The following is a 19035-nucleotide window of genomic DNA, read 5'->3' on the forward strand; positions in this document are numbered from 1 at the left end:
AGAGGCAACACTAGGGATCCATCCAGGCACAAATTACTATTATCCAGGGAGGCAAATAGGGCTATGCTTGCTGGCTTCCAACCTGTACCTTCACCAGTCCCATCCATGCATGGAGCCAGGCATCTGCAGCAGGGAATCCACTCCGTACTGTGTTGTTCTCACAACACAGAACTTGACTGTGTAGAGTTCAAAATAATGCAGAAACCGATAGCCATTACGCAGGCTCCAATCTTCCAGATGCTTTGACCAATGCACAGATAGTGGAGAGCCACGTCCGGGAAAGACACAGGAGCCAGAAGCAAGCACTGCTCTGCTCTTTCTTTCATGTAATAACTGGGTGTGGATGATGGTAATAGAATGAGAATAGGATGAATGCCTGTATATCACTAGTGATTCCCTGTAAACCATGATCTACAGAATCAAAGTTCACTGCAGGAACTTGCACTCCCCTAATGAACCATGGTTTCGTTGAACATTGAAACATTTATCCCATCCCCCCCAAAAAACCCCAATTTATAAAAGTTGCTCTCTCACAATTTATAAATATAAATCCACAATGTATCACTGCACACATGCAGATCTCTTTCAGCATCTGATGATGCAATACAGAAAACCACACCAGTCTGAAGTAAGACTTTCAAGGAGAACTATATTAATTCTTCACTATTTAGAAGAGGTTGCCAGGTTCTGTAATCCGTGGGGTCATTATGTTCTCCCAACACCAGTCTGAGGAGTTGGAACAATCTAACCTGGCTCATAGGCTGTATTACAGGTCAGGTTCTTTTATAAATTAGACATTTTCTAACAAGAAGTACTTCACAGATACGCAACATACATGTGCACCCTGATCATTTCACCAGTTTGTTTAAAAGCATATCTAAGCTGCAATATCAAGACGGAAAATAAGAGGCATAAAAGACCAGCTATGCCATAATACAATAACATCATAAAACAACACTGCAATAAAAACAGGTCATAGGTATATTAAAAAAACACAGAATGAACTAAGCAAACCCATGTAAATACTTTCAAATGCCTGAGGAAATAAGCAAGTTTTAACCTGATGCTGAAATGGGATGAGGTCAGTAAGCACCATTGGTGAAGACTACCTCCCTTTACAGCCAAAGTATTCTCAAACTGAGTGAATTAGGAACATTAGTATGTGCATTTGTTTAAAAAAAAACTGTGGGGCTAATTAAATGCATATTTATAATTAGAACTTAATAATTTGCATCGGGCACAAATGCACCCTGATTTCAATCTATAGCACATTTAGATTTGCCTGGAGATCACATAATTTGATGTTTTACAGTCTTCCTCTCCCTCAGATTAGCAAGTAATAAAGTCATCTTTTTAAAGCTGTGGTGGTTCTGGTGGTGATAGTAGGATGAGAGAGAGAGAGAGAGAGGGAGGGGGGGAGAGGGAGAGAGAGAGAGAGAGAGAGAGAGAGAGAGAGGGAGGGGGAGGGGGAGAGGGAGAGAGAGAGAGAGAGAGAGAGAGAGAGGAGTGTGCTAAGCAGAAGCTTGCAATGAAAATGTTTGACAATGCAGAAGCAACCATAAATTACATGACAACTGTGTAAAAGTCATGATGAAAACAAATAAAGAGCTGACCTATAATGCATCTGATTCATTGTGGCGTATAGAACTCTCCGGCACTGATGGCTGTGCGGCAAACTCCTTCTCAGAAGCAGAACTACTTAGCACGGAGAGAACTGTAAATTATCGCGAGTCAACAGCATTGATTTTTAGTCGACATTTCAATCAGTTTGAACTAGAAATACTACACCGCTCATCCGGCAGCCTCTTAAGCGAAGCTGCCTGCTCCTCTCTGGAGCCCTTTTCTTCACTTACAGAGCTCTTTAAATCCCCCATTGTTTCCACAGTATACTATTTATTGTGGAATCTCCAGGCCCAGGTACTTGACCTGAAGGTCACTGGCACATCTCATGGGACATTCCAAGTTAACTTCACTGAGCTTGAAATTCACCCAAACACGGAATATGTGAGTCTATGGACAGCTCCTCTAGGGCGAAAGGAATTGGTGTTGAACCAAAGTCTGGTTTGCCAACCCAACGGTCAGAAACTGTACAACCTCTACAGCCACATGACACTCTGGTGCCCTGGGCAGAGGGCAAACCTTTCTTTCTAATATGTATGCATCTGTTCTATTTATATCTCTCCTTGCCCTGAAGCAGTATACCTGATTCCACCTCCTCATCACCACAACATCCTCACAGGGTAGAATGAGAGACCCTACCTGGCCCAAAGTCCCTCAGTGAGTTTATAGCCAAGTGGGGACCTGAATCTGGGTTTCTCTAGTCCTGCTCCAGCCTCCACACTTGCTCTCGAGACATTCCATTGACCAGCCATGTTGTTCTAGCTCAGACAAGGTGAGCCATTTTAGTCTGATTAGAAACTAACAGGCAAGAATGGTTGGATGAAGCCATTACTCCTCAGGGTTCTATCCTGGTTGTGTAAAGGAAGAAAGGAGGAAGGCTATCAAGATTAAATCAGGGGGCTAAATCCCTCTACTGGCATAAACAGGGTCTGTTCAAGCAAATGGGATAAACTGGGTTTTCTTTTGGATGCATCATGACTTAGAACACTATCTTGCTAAATACCTAAATATGCAAATAGGCTGAGATTCTGTAAACAGTTGCAAGTCTCAAAAGTGTTCCCTGTGACTCCTGAAAAGCACCATGTGGTTTTATTTCTCAGAATTTGCCACAATAATTGTTGCTTATTTTCATCCTGGATAGTATACTTTTAAAGTGCTATTCTTTTAAGGTTATTGCTCACTGACTTTTATTGTAATTCATCTTTTTATTGGTTATTACACTGAAATTGTATTTTAATTTTGTAAGTCACCTAAAGATATCACTCTCATCTAGGGCAACCTAAAAACCTTTTGGATAAACAAATATAAACCTCTTTGGTGCCCACTAAATTTCACTAAGGAACATTTTCAGATTGTCTCGAACTGTCCTCTATTTTCCAGGAAGTGAATTATTTTTAGGAATTGACCCTTACAGCAGACCATTCCAGTTCTGTTTTAATAAAAGTCTTTAACTCTGTAAAGGTTTAATGCAGACTTAATGCACATTCCTACAAACCATGTTCTGTCTAGCCCTAGGCCCTCCCTCCTTGGTTTGGTACAAATCTTTCTCCTGTTATCAGTAAAAAGTTAAGACACTAACCATGGCTAACAAGCCACATTTCAAACTTAGTTCTAATTCTACTACAAAGACAACCCTGGTTAATATGAACCATGGTTACTGTTGGAACAGCATTAATACTCACCCATGGTTAAGGCAAACAAAGAGAATTCACTGGGGAAGAACAGGGTGTGGAGAAATGATTGTTCCCAGTGCTGGCTCCCACTGTGCAAACCTAAGATTTTGCAAGGAATCAGTGCTACATTTAGATCAGAGTAAAGATCTGGAAAAGATTTATAATACATGAATTCATTTCCCCCAAAGGTGAACCACATATTTTCCATAAGGTATTAAGCCTTGAACGTAACTTCTCAGCTCTCGTTACACAGGGTTACTTTAAACACTGTTTCGGCAACTTACAAACAACCACAGTTTTCCCATCTTAGAGGGGAATTTAAAACAAAGCAAGGGAATGCTTATGAAGTTCTTGGCAAGAAGAAAAATGTAACGAGACTTACAGCTAGAACTTTGCAACAGCCAAATGGCTAGCTGGTCTGCATACTGAGCCACCCCAGGGCCAACAGCAAGCCAGGTGTATTCACTCATAGAAAGCAAAATAAACATCAAGGCAGTGATCAGAACAGGTGCAGATGGATGCACCACTTAAGAGGGGAGCATCCACCCACTATCATCCACTGTCTAGGTACCTTCTGGGGTACGGGGGGCAGAGTCGGAGACTGCCATCGGGTAACAACATTTATTTAGGCCTGCTACTCCACACACAGGAGCTACACAAAAGAGCCTTGGATGATTGCAATTAAGAGAACTGTGAATTTTGGATACTCCATTGCTCAGTTCAAAGGAAACATAGCTCTCATGTCAGAAACCTCCAGTTTTCAAGCAAGCGGCACACAAAGATGGGCCTGAGAGAGTGTAAGCCATTGTCTCCAGCAAAGAAGCCAACCTAGCACTCAGCTTTTTAAATTGCTTCTGCCAGGCAGGCTGTTAGCTGGAAGGTTGCTAAATCTGCATGATTCTTTTAGAACACAGAGTACAAAATCAGACATAGATATCAGACAGGTGTCATGGAACACCAAGAGCCTGTGTACTATTTTAAGAAGCAAAGTCTCTAGTACTCATGGAAAATCTGACAAATCTCAACTTGAAAAATAAACCTGGTTTACTAAATAGCTGGAAAACTGAGGTGATTAGATGGGAGTTCAAGAGTGTCTGCATCTTTTTCTTCAGCCATCCATCTCTAGCCACACTTCCCCATAATACTTTATGCCTCAGCACAAACAGACTGCATTATACCCACCCAAAACTATATTCAACAGAAAATTTCCAAACTCTTCCACAACTATCTCAAAGCAAAGTATATATCCTATGGTACGTTAATGTAGACATATAGGAATTATTTCCTTAATTTCTCCATTACAAAATTTCAGGATTTTCAGCTCTGGAGCCAGCCTACAAATCTGAGGATGGGTACCAAGAAAGTAGGGGTGGCAGTTCATCTGATTTACAAGTATTTTTAAAGATAAATTGCAAAATGTTTTCAAATCATTAGCTTGTTTAAAAAGAAAAAAGTAGGAAAAGAACATTTAGGGGAGCAGCACCCCACCAGCCCATCCCTGACTGGAGGCCCAGGCAGAAAGAGGGTTGAAGAACAAGCAGCTCGAACTTTTTTTCCTACCGAAGAACATATGTCAAATACAAATAAGGTATTTTCCTTTCACTGCAGGTATTCCTCTGAATTTTTCAGCCTTGTTACCTTTTCTGCCAGCAAAGCTTCTGCCTCACAGGCAGAAATTCAACACGTGTAGCCTTCCCTAGATTATGGCTCCCTAAGCAAAGAGCAATCACAGAAATTAACCACCAACTATCATTCTTGTTTAAAATAGAAGAACCTAAGAGCATAAAGGATTAAAGGCATTCACACACACTTGGGGCCCAGCAGAATTGTGGTCACCTTCATTCATAAAAGCCGGCTTTGTTAAAAGCAGCTTCTGACAAGTCATTTTACAAAAAGGAAAAAAAATCTCTTAAACAGAAGCAAGAACTACACATGTTCATTCAAAAGGAAAAACATTTAACAGTTCAGAAAGTATGTAGTCTTCTGAGGGCTGTTACACCAGTTTGCCACACTTTTCTGTATTTAGCCATCACAAATGGCTAAAATTTCTTAAGTGACATGGCAAAATTATCTCTCCGCATTATGGGCGAGCTACAAAAAGAAATACTTCACCATGTAAAGCAGTTGAGAGTAGCTCCACAAAGCAACTATGCACAAGCCCTCAAAGGAAAAAGCAACCAGGAATAATCGAGAACATCGAGTTTGCAGCAGTTCCTGCACCTTAGCAACAAATCCAGCTGCACCTCACAATGTTATTGATCAGTCTGGAGTAAAAGTGATGCTTTTACAACTTAATGACTATGTCATAAATTTACCTCACAATTTGCGGCCTATGAAATATCCACCAATTCTGCCCTCTTTCCAAGCTGGTTACCATGGTGGCCACCAACCATGAAGTAAAACTGAACTCTGTACGTTGTTACCGTTTCATCACAAAATTATCTCACGCAACACACCCTGTGAAATATCCGCAGGTAAACAGTACTTGCTTCCCTCCAAAGATTACAGCAAGCAGCACACTCTTTTACATTTTATGCTGCATTTTTAATGTGCTGTTCCAAACCACCCGGAGAGCTTCGGCTACTTCCGGAGTACAGAAAATAAGTAATAATGGCGGTGGTGGAGGAGGCCTAGAGGGGACTAGAACCCAGATCTACCAGATCCCCAGTACAACATTTTTAACCACCACACTGGCTCCCAGGTGTCAGCACAAGCGTACCACCTGATTAACAAGGCAAAGGTGTATGAAGGGCTACTGTGACGAAATGTCTGGGCCAGCTGGTTCTGATACTGCCAACTGCTGTGTCCTTGGGTAGCGCTACACGCTGCCATGGCTTCTGCTCAGCAGGATGGCCCCTCACTAGCAGTTAGTCTGGAGTGGACCAGCACAATTCACTTGCGGGCAGCGTCTGGTACACTGAGCTCAGTTCACCAATCCTGGATTTCTTTGTCCTGTGTATCTAAATCTTGCCTTTTTTCCTTCTGAGCAACTCAAGACAGCTTCCTCTGCGCCTCTCAATTCTATCCTTGCAACAGCAACCCAAGTGAGGTAGAGTGGGCTGAAAGTCTGACTGGCCCAAAGTCACCCAGTTAGCTCCATGACTGAGTGGGGACCAAGACCCAGATCCCTTGAGTCCTAGGTCTGCACTCTTAACCACTATGCCAGGATTATCGCAGGACTGTGCCAAAAATTACATTTAGCATGCAAAAGCACTACAGCTGCAACCCACTAATTATTTAAGAGATCAGTCTTATGCATGCTTGGACAGAAAAAAGCCCCAGCATTCCCAGCATTCCCCAGTCATGCAGACACATGGGGGACATGAAAAGCCATCCACAGTTCTCACAGTCGCAGCTACCCCATACCGACTTCACCAGCAGCCATCAAGTGGCAAATGGTGTCATTAGTCACAAGAGGTCTGAGGTGCCCCTATATGATAGCAAAAATAATTGGACAAGACATGCCACCAGGCCTCATGAAATGGCTTTATCCTCTGGCTTTCTCAGTCCCATACTATGAACGTCTGGTTCATATTATCACAAAGCATTATCCCCGTAAGTTAAACAAGTCTTCAATGGCAAGATGCAGTTGCAAATCATGAAATCTCTCTCACTTACATGGAACACACCCATCCTTCTCTCTCTCTCTCTCTCTCTCTCTCTCTCTCTCTCTCTCTCTCACACACACACACACACACACACACACAATATACACTCACTTTAATTTGCCTCTTGGAAAAAAAAGCCCCTTTTTGTCTTAAGCCCTCAGGTTACTGGCACTAACACAATTCCTTTTTTTTCTTCTCTCATAGCAGCGAGCCAAGAAAGATGATAGAAGCCGTCTGCATGGCCCAGAGACTGGTCTCAACTGGTTTGGGAGAGTCGTAAGGGTGGAGGGATTGAGCTGTCTCTATCTCTTCCTCCACCCGCCCCACATTTTCCCCTTTAGCCAAAAGACATGGGAGCATTTGATGCACAGTCAGTAAGCATTAAAAAAAAAATACCGAAAGGCCCTGGCTGCTCCTGGGATGTGACACTCTCTCTTCATGCTCTGGACTTGAGCCAAGTTCATCCATTAATAGGCAGCCGCAGCCTTGGCCTGGCCCCCGCCTCGCTTTCCCCTCTCTCCTCCTCCACCCCCCATGCCGGCCCTTTTCCCTGACCCTCTCAGTCCTAAAAAACTAGACATCGATTATGTCTGAGCTTTTCCCTTTCCATTCAAGATAAACATAACGCTTCAAGTCCAGGGCACACCCTGGGACCCTTCACAAAACCATCTATCATCCTGTCTGCCAAACCAGTCAGGCCACACTAAGGCACAATAGAATAATGATCTCAATGTACAATTTTCCCTTTGTGTATGTGCCCTCTTACTACTAACCTCTTTGACTCCACTACTTTCTCAGGAACAGTTGCTATTGACCACAAAATCATTCTCTCCCTTTTCCTTTTTTCTTTTTTTCAGGAGTGGGTGTGAAGGTTTCGTCTGTTTCACTGTCCCTTTCTCAATCCTACCCTCTCCCAAAAACTCACGGTGGGTTGAAGTATGTTAAGGTAAGCAGGCAGGTAAGTGCTTCGCAAATTCATACACATGGCTTTAAACATCAAGTCTTCCTCATCACTAAGGTGGGGATGAGTCACTGCTTAAAAGTAAACACTCTACAAAGCACAGGCTAATTTTGGCTACCCAAACTTTAGGTTATTGCTAAAATGGGGAGCGGGGTCATGGTGGACAAGCCAGACACAAGTATCTGTCACTGGGTACAGCCACATGTCATGCTAGACCCTGATGGGTGAGTGATTCACTGAACTGTACACCTGACGCATCCTTCTGTCTCAGCACTACCAGCTCCAGCACCATCCTCGAAACCTACAAGGCAAAACCCATCTTCGTGCCTCCTTTCTGGTCGTGTTGCTACCACTGTTCATGTACCACCAGTTTCTTTCTTTTTTCTTTTCAGAGCCTCAGAAAAGTGCCACTGGAGTTCTAGGTTGTGGGAAGAGGGGTTGTTTTCACAGAACCTGAATGCAGTCTTTCCTAGTCAATTTCCTTGTCTGTTTCAGCCAGAGTCAAAAGTGGAGCAGGTAACAGACAAGGAATTGACAAGCTTAGCCTGCCTATAGATTACCTTGTGCACAGTTGCCAGAATTCAACTGCCAAGTCATCAGTGGTCAAAATGGGGAATTCACTGGCCAAAGTGGGGAAAGCTGCAAAGGAAGGTGCAATGGTGGTGGTGGGGGGGGGGGGGATACAATATCTCCCCTCACTTTTGAGTGATCCTCTCAATTTTAAGTGTTGAGCTGACAGGTCTCAGAGCCCTTCACCCTTTCAACACTTCAAGTCTACAGCAGCTCCAGAAAAGGGAGACATTAATTCTCCCCCTTACCATTACTACAGTTCTCTGACTTCAAATAAACAAAAAAATAAAAATACATGCAAATATAACGGCTGCACAGGAAATGAAGGAGACATTTGCACCATTTAAGCAGCTGAGAAGTAAATGGAGGGGAATTTGCACATGTGCAGTAACAGAACAGTTGATGCAGGTAGGCAGTTTTTTTCCAATTACTTCCCAGCCATTAGTTTCAAGTACATTTCTGCAGGATCTCTTTTTAAACTGTCAGAGAAGCAGAGTAGCCACAGTAGTAACTGCTCCAAAAAGCAGCCACAAAAGGGGAGGAAAAGTTAATATTTCCTCTTTCTGGAGTAGCTGAAGAGTTGTGGAAGTGTTGAAAAGGTGTTGAATCATCAAATCAACACTTCAAAGCAAGAGGAATACATTGTTAAAGGGAAATATTGCCAGCACCTCCTTTTAACATTTTCCCCCTTTTATCACTGCTTTTCCACTGGTAACTCGACAAATACACCCTGGCAGCTGTATACAAATTAGCCTATATTCAGTCTTACCTTGTCAGTTCCCTACTCCACTGCTCCCTTTGACGACCGAAATAGACAAGAAAATTGACCAGTCAAGACCATACATTTCAGACAGCCGTAAGAGTACATTGGACCCTTTCCCCATTGCACAGTTTTTAAGGCATGGAAATGCATTTATAAAGTAATATGTTTGTGTCTGTCACTGTAATCAGTGAAAGAACTCTCATATTCATCTACATAAGTAACAGTAAGTATCAGTTACTAGTTATTATCGGTATTAACAGAGGGGAGGCAGAGCTGAAGTGCATGTTTCAGAGGAGGGGTGATTGTATCATCTGACAAAACTGTTGTTGCCAGTCCTTTGCATCAAGTCTGGATTATAATGGTTCAGTGGGAGAAATTGCTCTAGATATAAGAAGGCTTAATGGACTATCTGTCTCCTTTCCTAAAAGCAGGCCCACGCATCAAGAAATGTGTGTACTCCACACCTTAGCAGAAAGCAGGTGCACTATGAAAAAGAGCCCGCAGAAAAAGCAGCCCCAGGCAACTCAAGTAAGTAAGCCAATGTGCGAACACATAAATGCACACACACTACAAATAAAGGAAAGAAGGCTCACAGGTTGTAATTTATCAATGGAAAGGCAAAATAGGTCCCAAATAACATGCTTAGGCCAACAAATTTTCGTTTGACACTCAGAGGTGTCCCTAAGAGTGTAGCTAACATGTGATAGGATCCCACACTTGACAATGTACAACTATATCATGGTTAACTCTTCTAATTCAACATTCTAGAGCACACATAACCAGAGTAAAAAATCCATCGGACCCAATGGAAACTCTTTTAATGCCCTGTCAAAAAAGAAAAACATAGCCATGTATATGTGCATTTGTGAACAAAAATCCACCCAATATCCTTTAAGGCATTCTGTAAAATTAACAGATTCATTCATTTGCAGTGCACTCTTGATCTGCTAGAACTCTTCAAGTATTATTAGATTTATATCCCACTTTTTCTTACAAAGGACTCAAAGTAGCTTACATAGTTCTCCTTCTCCTCTCAATCTCAGCCTCACGACAGCCCTGTGAAGTAGGCTGAGCTGAGAGTCGATGACTAGCCCAGAGTCACCCAGTGAGTTGCATGACTGAGCAGGGACAAGATCCCACATCACTTTAGTCCCAGTCCTGTACTCTTAAACATTACACCATACTGGCTCCCTATGTGAATGGGTCTTCCAAGTTGCACCATTACTGAATGATTTGTGGGTACTTATGGACATTTATGAGCATCAATTCATACAACTAGGGTGTTTAAGATGATTTTTTTTCAAAGAATAAACGATCTGTCCAGGTTATTTTCATACTCTGCTTTAATCAAGGAAAACTACTACCTACAAGTCCCTGTGTATTATGCATGTAACAATAGTGTAATATTGACATTGCTGGAAGAACCATAAAATACTGAAACCTCACCAAGTTTCAACAATGTTATAACTTAAAAAATAACATCCTTTCTTTGTCCACTACTCCTCTGAACTGTATTTGGGCATGCTACAATTGGAGGCTTTACAGAAGGGCAAAATAAAGTATAAACCACAAAATGCTAATGCATTTCAAATTACAGAATCATAGTGAGAGAAGCAAAGAACCACATGGCCTGATTCCACACATGTACATACACTCCATTGGAAATAAGATCATCCAATCCCCACAAACTCACAGAGAACATGGAAGTCAACATAGCCTAGATCATCATGTGCGGTGAGTCTGTTACTGCAGAGCAAATGGCTTTCAAACTATGGTGCAGTTCAAATCCTAGTTCGTGTAACAGACAAAGCATTTCACTTGAATACAGATACCAAATCATCCACCAGATCTTCACAAAGTTTGACTATAGATTGAGTGTCATTCATCAATGAACTGCACGTTCTTGTTCACTGATCCTAGCTGAGGTAACAAGCCATGGAGCACAGCCCACAGTTCACAGCCCAACAACAAACCATGAACAACCCTTTTCATGGTCTATGTGTGTTGAACAAGCCATGGTTTGTTGGCACAGCTGAGTTCAGACAACACAGCAATCCATAATTCACGAACTTCCTACTCTTAACCGATATTCAGCCACTGAGTGTGGGTTATCAATTACGCAGCAACCTTGTTCTCAGGCCAGGAGCTGGCCGTGCCTGCTGCATTCACACATCAGCATCTCTCCATTGTGGTGCTATCTTAAGAGAAACTGGAGCAAAGTTCAGCACAATAGCACATACTTTGCCTGCAAAAGGTCCCAGGTCTACAATCCATGCTAGCCTCTGTCAGTCTTTGTAGTCCTGGGTGGAAAACTATGGGCCTATGGGCCAAATCCAGCCTTCCAGAGTTCCCAGATGGTCACACTCCCTTCTTTCCATTAGTTCCATCCCCCTTCTCCTGACCACTGGTCATTTGGCAATTTCCCGACTTGTCCACATTCCTTCCCATTCCAAAATGTTTAAAACGATTCTCCAAGGCTTAGTTACTGGTACTAAGAGCTTTAAAACACAAAATGCTGGGCTTGTTTTTACTTTTTTTTAAATTTTGGGCCCACCCACTTTGCTTTCAGCAGGACTAGGGCTCCCATGAGTGTCTCTGAAATTGAATTCAGCTCTCAGGCTGGACAAGATTCCCCACTCCTCATGCAGACAATACAATCATCTGATGCAATATAATGCAGCGTCCTGTCCCATCATATCCCATCACAAAGAGTCCCAGATCAGCTGTACTCGCCTATCACCTCCACCTTTCCAGTTCCAGCCTGGACCTCTTGTACCAGATAGGATCAGGATAGGATAGGGGTCCAACTCTTACTAATTAATTCTTAGAAATGTTCCTTTACCATTGCTTAGCAAGGATCGGCATCCACGATATCTTTTGATTCTAAACTTGCAACACCTGTGGTGAAAATAGTGTTCCCTATGTTGCTTGAAGAATATTTTCATTATTTGTTTGTGGGGAGGAACATTTCAAAGCATGGTGTTTTCTAAATTTCACTATTTGTTCCCAGGTGTAGGTACACTGCTTAAAAAACAGAACTCGGATTGTTCCATCCCTCCATCTTGCTTAATGAGTCTGAGACAGGTTCTATCAGGAAATTTATAAAGGAACGAAGAAAATGTGGTGGCAGTGAATGATTCCACATTTGTAAGTAAGACCCAGCTGCAGGGTTACTTCCTATCCTTTCCAGACCCCTTCTACCCAACATATGAATTGCCTTTCAGAATTTGCATCCTTTGCAATGTTTATTAACCAACATTTGGGAGTAAGGGGAGAGGATTCGGGTGGGTGTTTTTTCCCCCTCGCTACATCCTTTGTTTCACCAGGACAGCTGCATGCCATCTCCACCCCCTCCCAGCCATCCCCTCCTAAAGAAATAATTAAATCCAATTAGGACCGGAAAATAATTTACATTTTAGTTGAATGTAACAAGAAGCTGGGGGTGGGGTGAAATTATCAGACCCATTTTTTTAAATATAGACAGAAAGCACAAGAAAAAGCTTTCAGTTTTCATTTAATAACCTTGCTTCACATTGGGAGCTACAGAAAATTCCAAAAATCCACTTCTTAATGTTAAACACTATTGTTGTTTATTAATAATAATAAAGCCAACAAAAAGTGAGCATATTAGAATTCACTCTTCCATTAATCACTCTTTAAACAAGAGAATTCTGGTCTAATATTAAATATGCTAAAATGAGGCTGTTTCCTCCATTGTGGTTCATTTAAAGGGGTTCCATTGCAATAGATTAGCGAGTAACAGAATCTTGGTATGTGAACGGCCAAAAAAAATTCTTGGCATAGGCTTATGTTTGCTGATCAAATTTCAGATCATGTGTCTTTCATTATTGTGGCTTTGCCTCAAAACTGTTTGCCGCGGTTATGCGCGCTGGCCTCAGATACACCCCCACCCACCCCTGTGGAGAGCTTTGAAATCAGAAATACTTAGAAGGAGGGGGAAAGGAAAAAGTAAGGGTTCCCTTCTCTTATTTCTTTTCTTCAGTATCAACTCCTTTCTTCAAACTGTAATAGCAGTCAGATCCTAAAAGTTCCAGAACCCATTTAAAATACTCCTCTGGATGGGGTGCACAGATGATATAATTGTGGTATTGTATCAATGCAGAAGGAGCATTGTGCAGGCAAAAATGTGCAAAAATGTATTAAGACGGGTGCACAAAAGTGACACATAGAAAGAGACAGGCAAAGAAAAAGAGAAGTTAAAGAGAGGTAAACGGTGGAGGAGAAAGAAGAAAAGAAAGGGTGTTTCATATTTTTCGCTCTTTTGGAATTATTGGTATATTTGACATTTAAACAGTTTCAGCACTGCCTCAAATATAGCAGACTTTAAATCTGTGTACAATTTAGTCAGAAACAGAACACAATCTGCTTGCACTTACCAATATGTTTCACTGAGAGTGTCATAACGTTTTACAGCAGGTTGGGGAGACCATACTCCATTCCCCCTCCCCGCTTTGGAAAAGTTCATAATATTTTCATCTTTCCTTATCATATCACAATACTCACAAATAAATACACTTGCAGGCTAGAAAAAGAAAAACATTTCCTATCTCCTGTACTGGCACTGGGAAGGGGATGAAGCCCCTCTCACCTACCAATGTGGAGGTAGCAGTCCTCCATTGAAAAGGAAATGGGACTTTTTTTAACAGAAACTATTGGATTCCTCGGACATCTCTTTGGGCTGCTCCCACCCCTTCTTGCCCCAATTTCTTATTAGCTAGCTCAATTTCTTATTAGCTTATCTTTGTATCTTAGAAAGAAATTACATAAAGAAAGAAATTGGACGTATGGAATCAATTATACATACCCTTGGACACAGACCAAAGGCTAGGAAGTCGGTAAGGGCAAAACCATTCCCATCCCTTCCCCCGCCACACACACAAAAGACCCTGGAACTCACAGATGGACCCCATCCGTTCATCTTACTGCCGAAAAAAGTTCATGCACTTAATAATTTATTTGTGTTCTGGATACTGTTTCCCAGCTGAATATTAACAACTTTGAACTGAAGCATGCTTTTAGCATGGCGGGGTTGGAAGTCCCAGAAGGGTCACATCAAGCCACTTCTGAGGTTGAAACGGCAAAGTTTTGTTCCTTGTAAGACGGTCACTTCTCGTCACATATTATATTTTCTTTCGTTAAACATTTCCCTTTCATCAAGGTACTGCTTCTCTGGTTTCTGATTTGCCTTGGTAAAATCAAGAACAAAGGCATATTAAACCAAACAAAAGGGCTAAGTGTTAATTCTGAAAGGTTACACGCTGGACATGGTAACCAGAAAAGGCTCTATTCAGTGAGCAGAGGCCTCATTTTGGAATACAGAGAATATTCTTAGTACAATGGTACTAAAATGTAAGGATTAAATGCATTTAGCCATGCCCAGGGAAAGCAAAAGAGAGGTGCTGAACTACCCCGTCTCTTTCTCCTCCAAGCTACTTCACAGAACCACTTCTAAGTGGTGAGCTGGAGAATGAATCATACTGGGGGCTCAGAGGCAGGCTGGGCCACTGCTATGGACTCCAGGCACTTACACTTCTGAGCTTACACTGGGTGCACAAGAGGCTGGAACTGTGCCATACCAGTCCCTGGCTACAACTGGTAGACATATTGATGCTTCTGGACTGGCAACACCTTGTTTGCTGGAAAGTGGGCACGTCGGCAACAGCATCTCCTGCTCCTCCATCTCGCTGCTACCACTGTCTGGACAAAAATAACAGGCAGTTGAACAAACAGGGTGCAGTGGTGTACACAAGGAATCGCTCCAAGGGCTTTTGTGCGCAGGACCCAGCCTCAACCATGAGCAGCTTTTCAAAATGGCTGCCCACAGCCTTGGCTCACTGTGACAAAGTAAAATGTTTTGAATGTTTACCTATCTTTATGCCACAGGAGAAGACATACTGAAGCACCAAAGCAGTAACAAAATGGATCTACCATTTCCTATGCATTTTTCACCACATGGCCAGATTCTACCATGCTGTAGCGACCTACTTTCCTGAGCTTGGATGCAACCAATGCTGAACCCTTAAGGCAGAAGAGACCGGCTTGTGAATTTCAGCAAATGCTTTCGTTGCAACTTGAACTTAATTCCCAGTAGTTTAGCACCAGCTTCAGTGAACTCCATAGCTGTGTTGCCCTTCCCCATGACAAGCAGGAGTATAATAATCCTTGCAAAATAAGCTAATAGGTTACATTTGCATAATGCTTATAGGTTGCTAAAATCAACTTTTCTTGGCACAGGATTGGTGTCATGGAGGTGAATGATTCCCATCCTGTTTTTCAAAAGGCACAGTTTGTACAACCATGTACTACCTACTTTAACATACATTCTAGCTGTGAAAAGCACAGGAAAATGTGCAGTTAGGAGGTGCATACAAATGAGAAACATGGGAAAAGATGGTTTAACTCTGACGAAGTCATGAAGCTCACCAGGTCCAAATGCGATTGTGTTTGGATCTGCGGCCTCAAGGCCACAAACTTGCATGTGCCCACACAACCATTCCTCTTAAAATCAGGTAGCACAGATGGAGCGCTTCAGACAACTTCACGCACACCCCTTCGGCGAACCTTGCAATTCTATAAAATAAAACCGTATCCTTATGCAGATGGGGCATCTGAGACCAGGAGAGGGTGCATTGTGCAAGAACACTCAGACAGGACTGTAATCAGCCCCTTGCCTCCTTCACCTCAGCCATTTGGCCACGATGCTACAATCACTCCCAGAAACACAAGTGCCACCACACTCTCAAGATCGTTCCTTTTCTCAACGGAAGCTTGCACAGAATGCAGGACCCTACACATCCATCCCCATGTATTTCTCCAACAACTGCGGCTGCTGAAAAACGCCAGGAAACCAGTCAGAAATGCCCAAAGGAAGTTCAGAAAACAAACCAGGGAGGAATATCGCAGCCATTAACAGCAACGATTCAAGATTTGCCTCGTGGGGTATACCAGAAAGGGAGCTTCAGCCAATCGGAGATCTCTCAGCAACATGATCCCTATTAATACTTGCAGTTCCAAATACCCATTTTGTCATGGTCACACTTTCTACCTGAGATGAAAAACCCTGGTCACCTATTCAGCATCAGCCAGGACCTAGCGTTTATTCCCACACCTGAAACCAGTTCACATTAGCACTTCCCAACAGGTCAGCAGAGTTCTCAGAAGGGTACCATTTTATTTGGTGGAGTAAGAATCAAACCAACAGTGTCCAGGGTTACACTAGCATGTGCTAGACCCCCATTGTACCTGTCTACATTCCCACCAGTGTAATGTATTATATACAAGGGTAGATGGCCAGCATTAATATTGGTCCTTTGGAGCTATACCCATGACATTCAAACGTGTAACCCCGAAACTGAGAAAGGCATATGAAAACCAAAACAGATGAAGTGGCCTCCAGAAGCCAGGCAGCTGGAACCCAAAGAGGTGCCGTTACGGGTCCAAATGGTCTGGTGTCCTGCACCAACGGCAGGTAGCCAGAGGTACCATTCTGTTCCTTCTGACAGCTCTCCTTCCTCTTCTGGCTCCTACCACTTCCAGTTCTGAGGTGCTTCACCTTCCTACTTCCCTCTACCTCTTGTCTTGCTCGTTAGGCTATGCCATCCTTCAGCCTTGTTGAAAGGGGAAAAAATCAGTATAAATGCTTGGAACACCTGAATCTTGGAAGTAGAATAAACTAGGCAAAAAGTATGCAATTACATGCAAATCCACTTAATTTACATAATTTCATCTCAGCATCTAATTTGGGCTTCCTTGATGTGGAATTTTCTGCTTTGTTTTTAAACCCAGACCCTCCTACATATGCCATGCAACTGAGTCAGAGAATGATTGAGACACAAAGAAGGAAAAACTGGGGTATGGGGCTGAGAGAAACTCATAAATAAAGGGAATATTTAGAGGCCAGGGGGGTTTTGCTAACTCTGGAGTGGATGCAGACAACAGAGAGCCGCGTTACTTCACAAGGACTCCCATCGCCTCAATTTACTACTAAAACGTTAGTTATCCATGGAAAGAAGATGCGTCGATAACGCAGCCTTGCAAGAGTTTGCAAAAATTCCTTGTTCGTAAAAAGTTTTATGATCTATTTGTCCATATATACCTATTTTAGTCATTATGATACATCAAATAAAATGGAAGAGGAAGAGGAAGAAAGCAAGCAAGCAAGATTCTAAGTTTTTTTGTCCTCCGCTTTTTTCGATCATCTGTGAAACTCCTCAAAAACAGAACAGAAGTGTAGTGACACTTAAACAAAGGGCTTTTTACATGCCACAACCAAGTCTGGAGCCCCAAACAAAGGGCAAAGGGCCTGTGGCTTTATCTCTGGCTACCTCATATACCTACAGCCACTTCCCCGAATCTGCCTCTCTCTTCCTTCAGACCCCTGTTCAAGACCCACTTCTTCATAAAGCTACTGGCATGAGATTCAGTCACGGCCCCGACTGTATTTAAGCTCAAGGCCATACAGGTGCATCTGCTCACGCCCATCCCTCGTTGCTCGTCACCCTTTATTTGCTTCGGAATGGGGCAGGGAGCTCCAATTTTTTCCGTGCTGATGAAGGTGCATACCAAATTCTGCAAAGTGCAGCTTTCAACAATGAAAGAGATGATAAATAACCCAGGATGAACTCTGCATGGCTCCCTCTGTGCTCCTCCCATGCAATTTTTCCACGGGGACAAACATTCCCAAACCCCGACAGTGTTTTAAAAGAGGTGTTGAACCCCAATCCTACGGACCAAATCTGGCTTTCCAAGATTCCCTATGGCCACACCCTCTGCCTTTCTCCTAACAAATTATCGTTTCCTGGCTTTTCCACATCTTTCTCCAATTCTAAAAGGCTGGAATTGCCTCTTCTAAGGCTTGTGTATTAGGCCTTGACTCCTATTTTTAACTCTTCAAGTTGGAGCAATGGAGTTTCATGGACCAGCGTGCAGGAATACTAGAGCAGTGCTGCATAACTTTTGACTTTCTGGAAATCCTTTCTAGCATGTCGCAGAGGATTCCAGGGTGCGTTGTAGCATGGCACACACAACTTGCACAGGTTGGTGGGCTTCAGTACTGCAAGAACTGAGAACTTGCCTTGGAAATGCTGCAGCTTAGCATTTGGCTCAGTCTCGGGTTCAACCACTCACAGGGCTGGGAAAGACCTCAGCTTGAAACCTGGAAAGCCACTGCTGAGCAAAGGAGGCAATGACTGGGTGCAAATAACACAGTAATCCACACTCAAGGGCTGAGTTTAGGTTGAGGGAGAGCTGTCACTGGTTTGTGACTGAAATGTGGATTATCATTTTCCCTGAACCAAGCTGAGCTAGCAACAGGTCATGTGGCTTGTCAGCCACCAACAACCCATGGAAAGAAGGTTTCAGGCTGTAAACTGTTGGTTTGTTATCTCAGCTGGGTTCAGCTAACACAACAACCCACATTTCAACAGTAGCCCATAGTTCAACAGCAACCTACACCCAACCCCCAAGTGTGGGTTATTGTGTTGTCAGAACCCAGTCAATATGGCAGGGCATCAACTCAGGATGATGCGGCTTGACTCACTGTTGCCACAATGCTCTCCCGGAGAAACGCATTACTGGGGAAGATCCGGTGGCGGTGGCACGCTCTCCCCTACCGTGCCGCTCACCTTCTCTTTAAAGGACCTCTCAATATGCTCCCGATGGTCTCGGGTGATTCCCGAGCACAGCTGGAAAAGCACTGCCCTCTTGTATCTGGGTCTGGCCAAACTTTAATGGAGAAACAGGGAGAGACAATCAAGAAGAAATGCCATCTCCTTTCCCCATTCCTACTACGGAAAGCGAGACGAATTTTTTCAGCTCAAC

At 43.0% G+C, this 19035-nt stretch overlaps 1 protein-coding gene across 4 annotated transcripts in view; it reads right to left on the reverse strand.

Moving 5' to 3' along the window:
* Positions 1-19035, reverse strand: part of BCL11A (BAF chromatin remodeling complex subunit BCL11A) — a 178295-nt gene that overhangs the window by 130044 nt on the left and 29216 nt on the right. For 3 of the 4 annotated variants that reach the window (XM_044429135.1, XM_044429132.1, XM_044429134.1), the window contains exon 3: positions 3303-3392. The exons of the other annotated variant lie outside the window; for it this stretch is intronic. In XM_044429135.1, coding sequence (XP_044285070.1) covers positions 3303-3392 — 90 coding nt within the window. The remainder of the gene's footprint in view (positions 1-3302; positions 3393-19035) is intronic. 4 annotated transcript variants of the gene reach the window in all.

The sequence above is a fragment of the Varanus komodoensis genome, unplaced genomic scaffold (genome assembly GCF_004798865.1).
Source record: "Varanus komodoensis strain SLA01 unplaced genomic scaffold, ASM479886v1 scaffold2, whole genome shotgun sequence".
Taxonomy (NCBI): domain Eukaryota; kingdom Metazoa; phylum Chordata; class Lepidosauria; order Squamata; family Varanidae; genus Varanus; species Varanus komodoensis.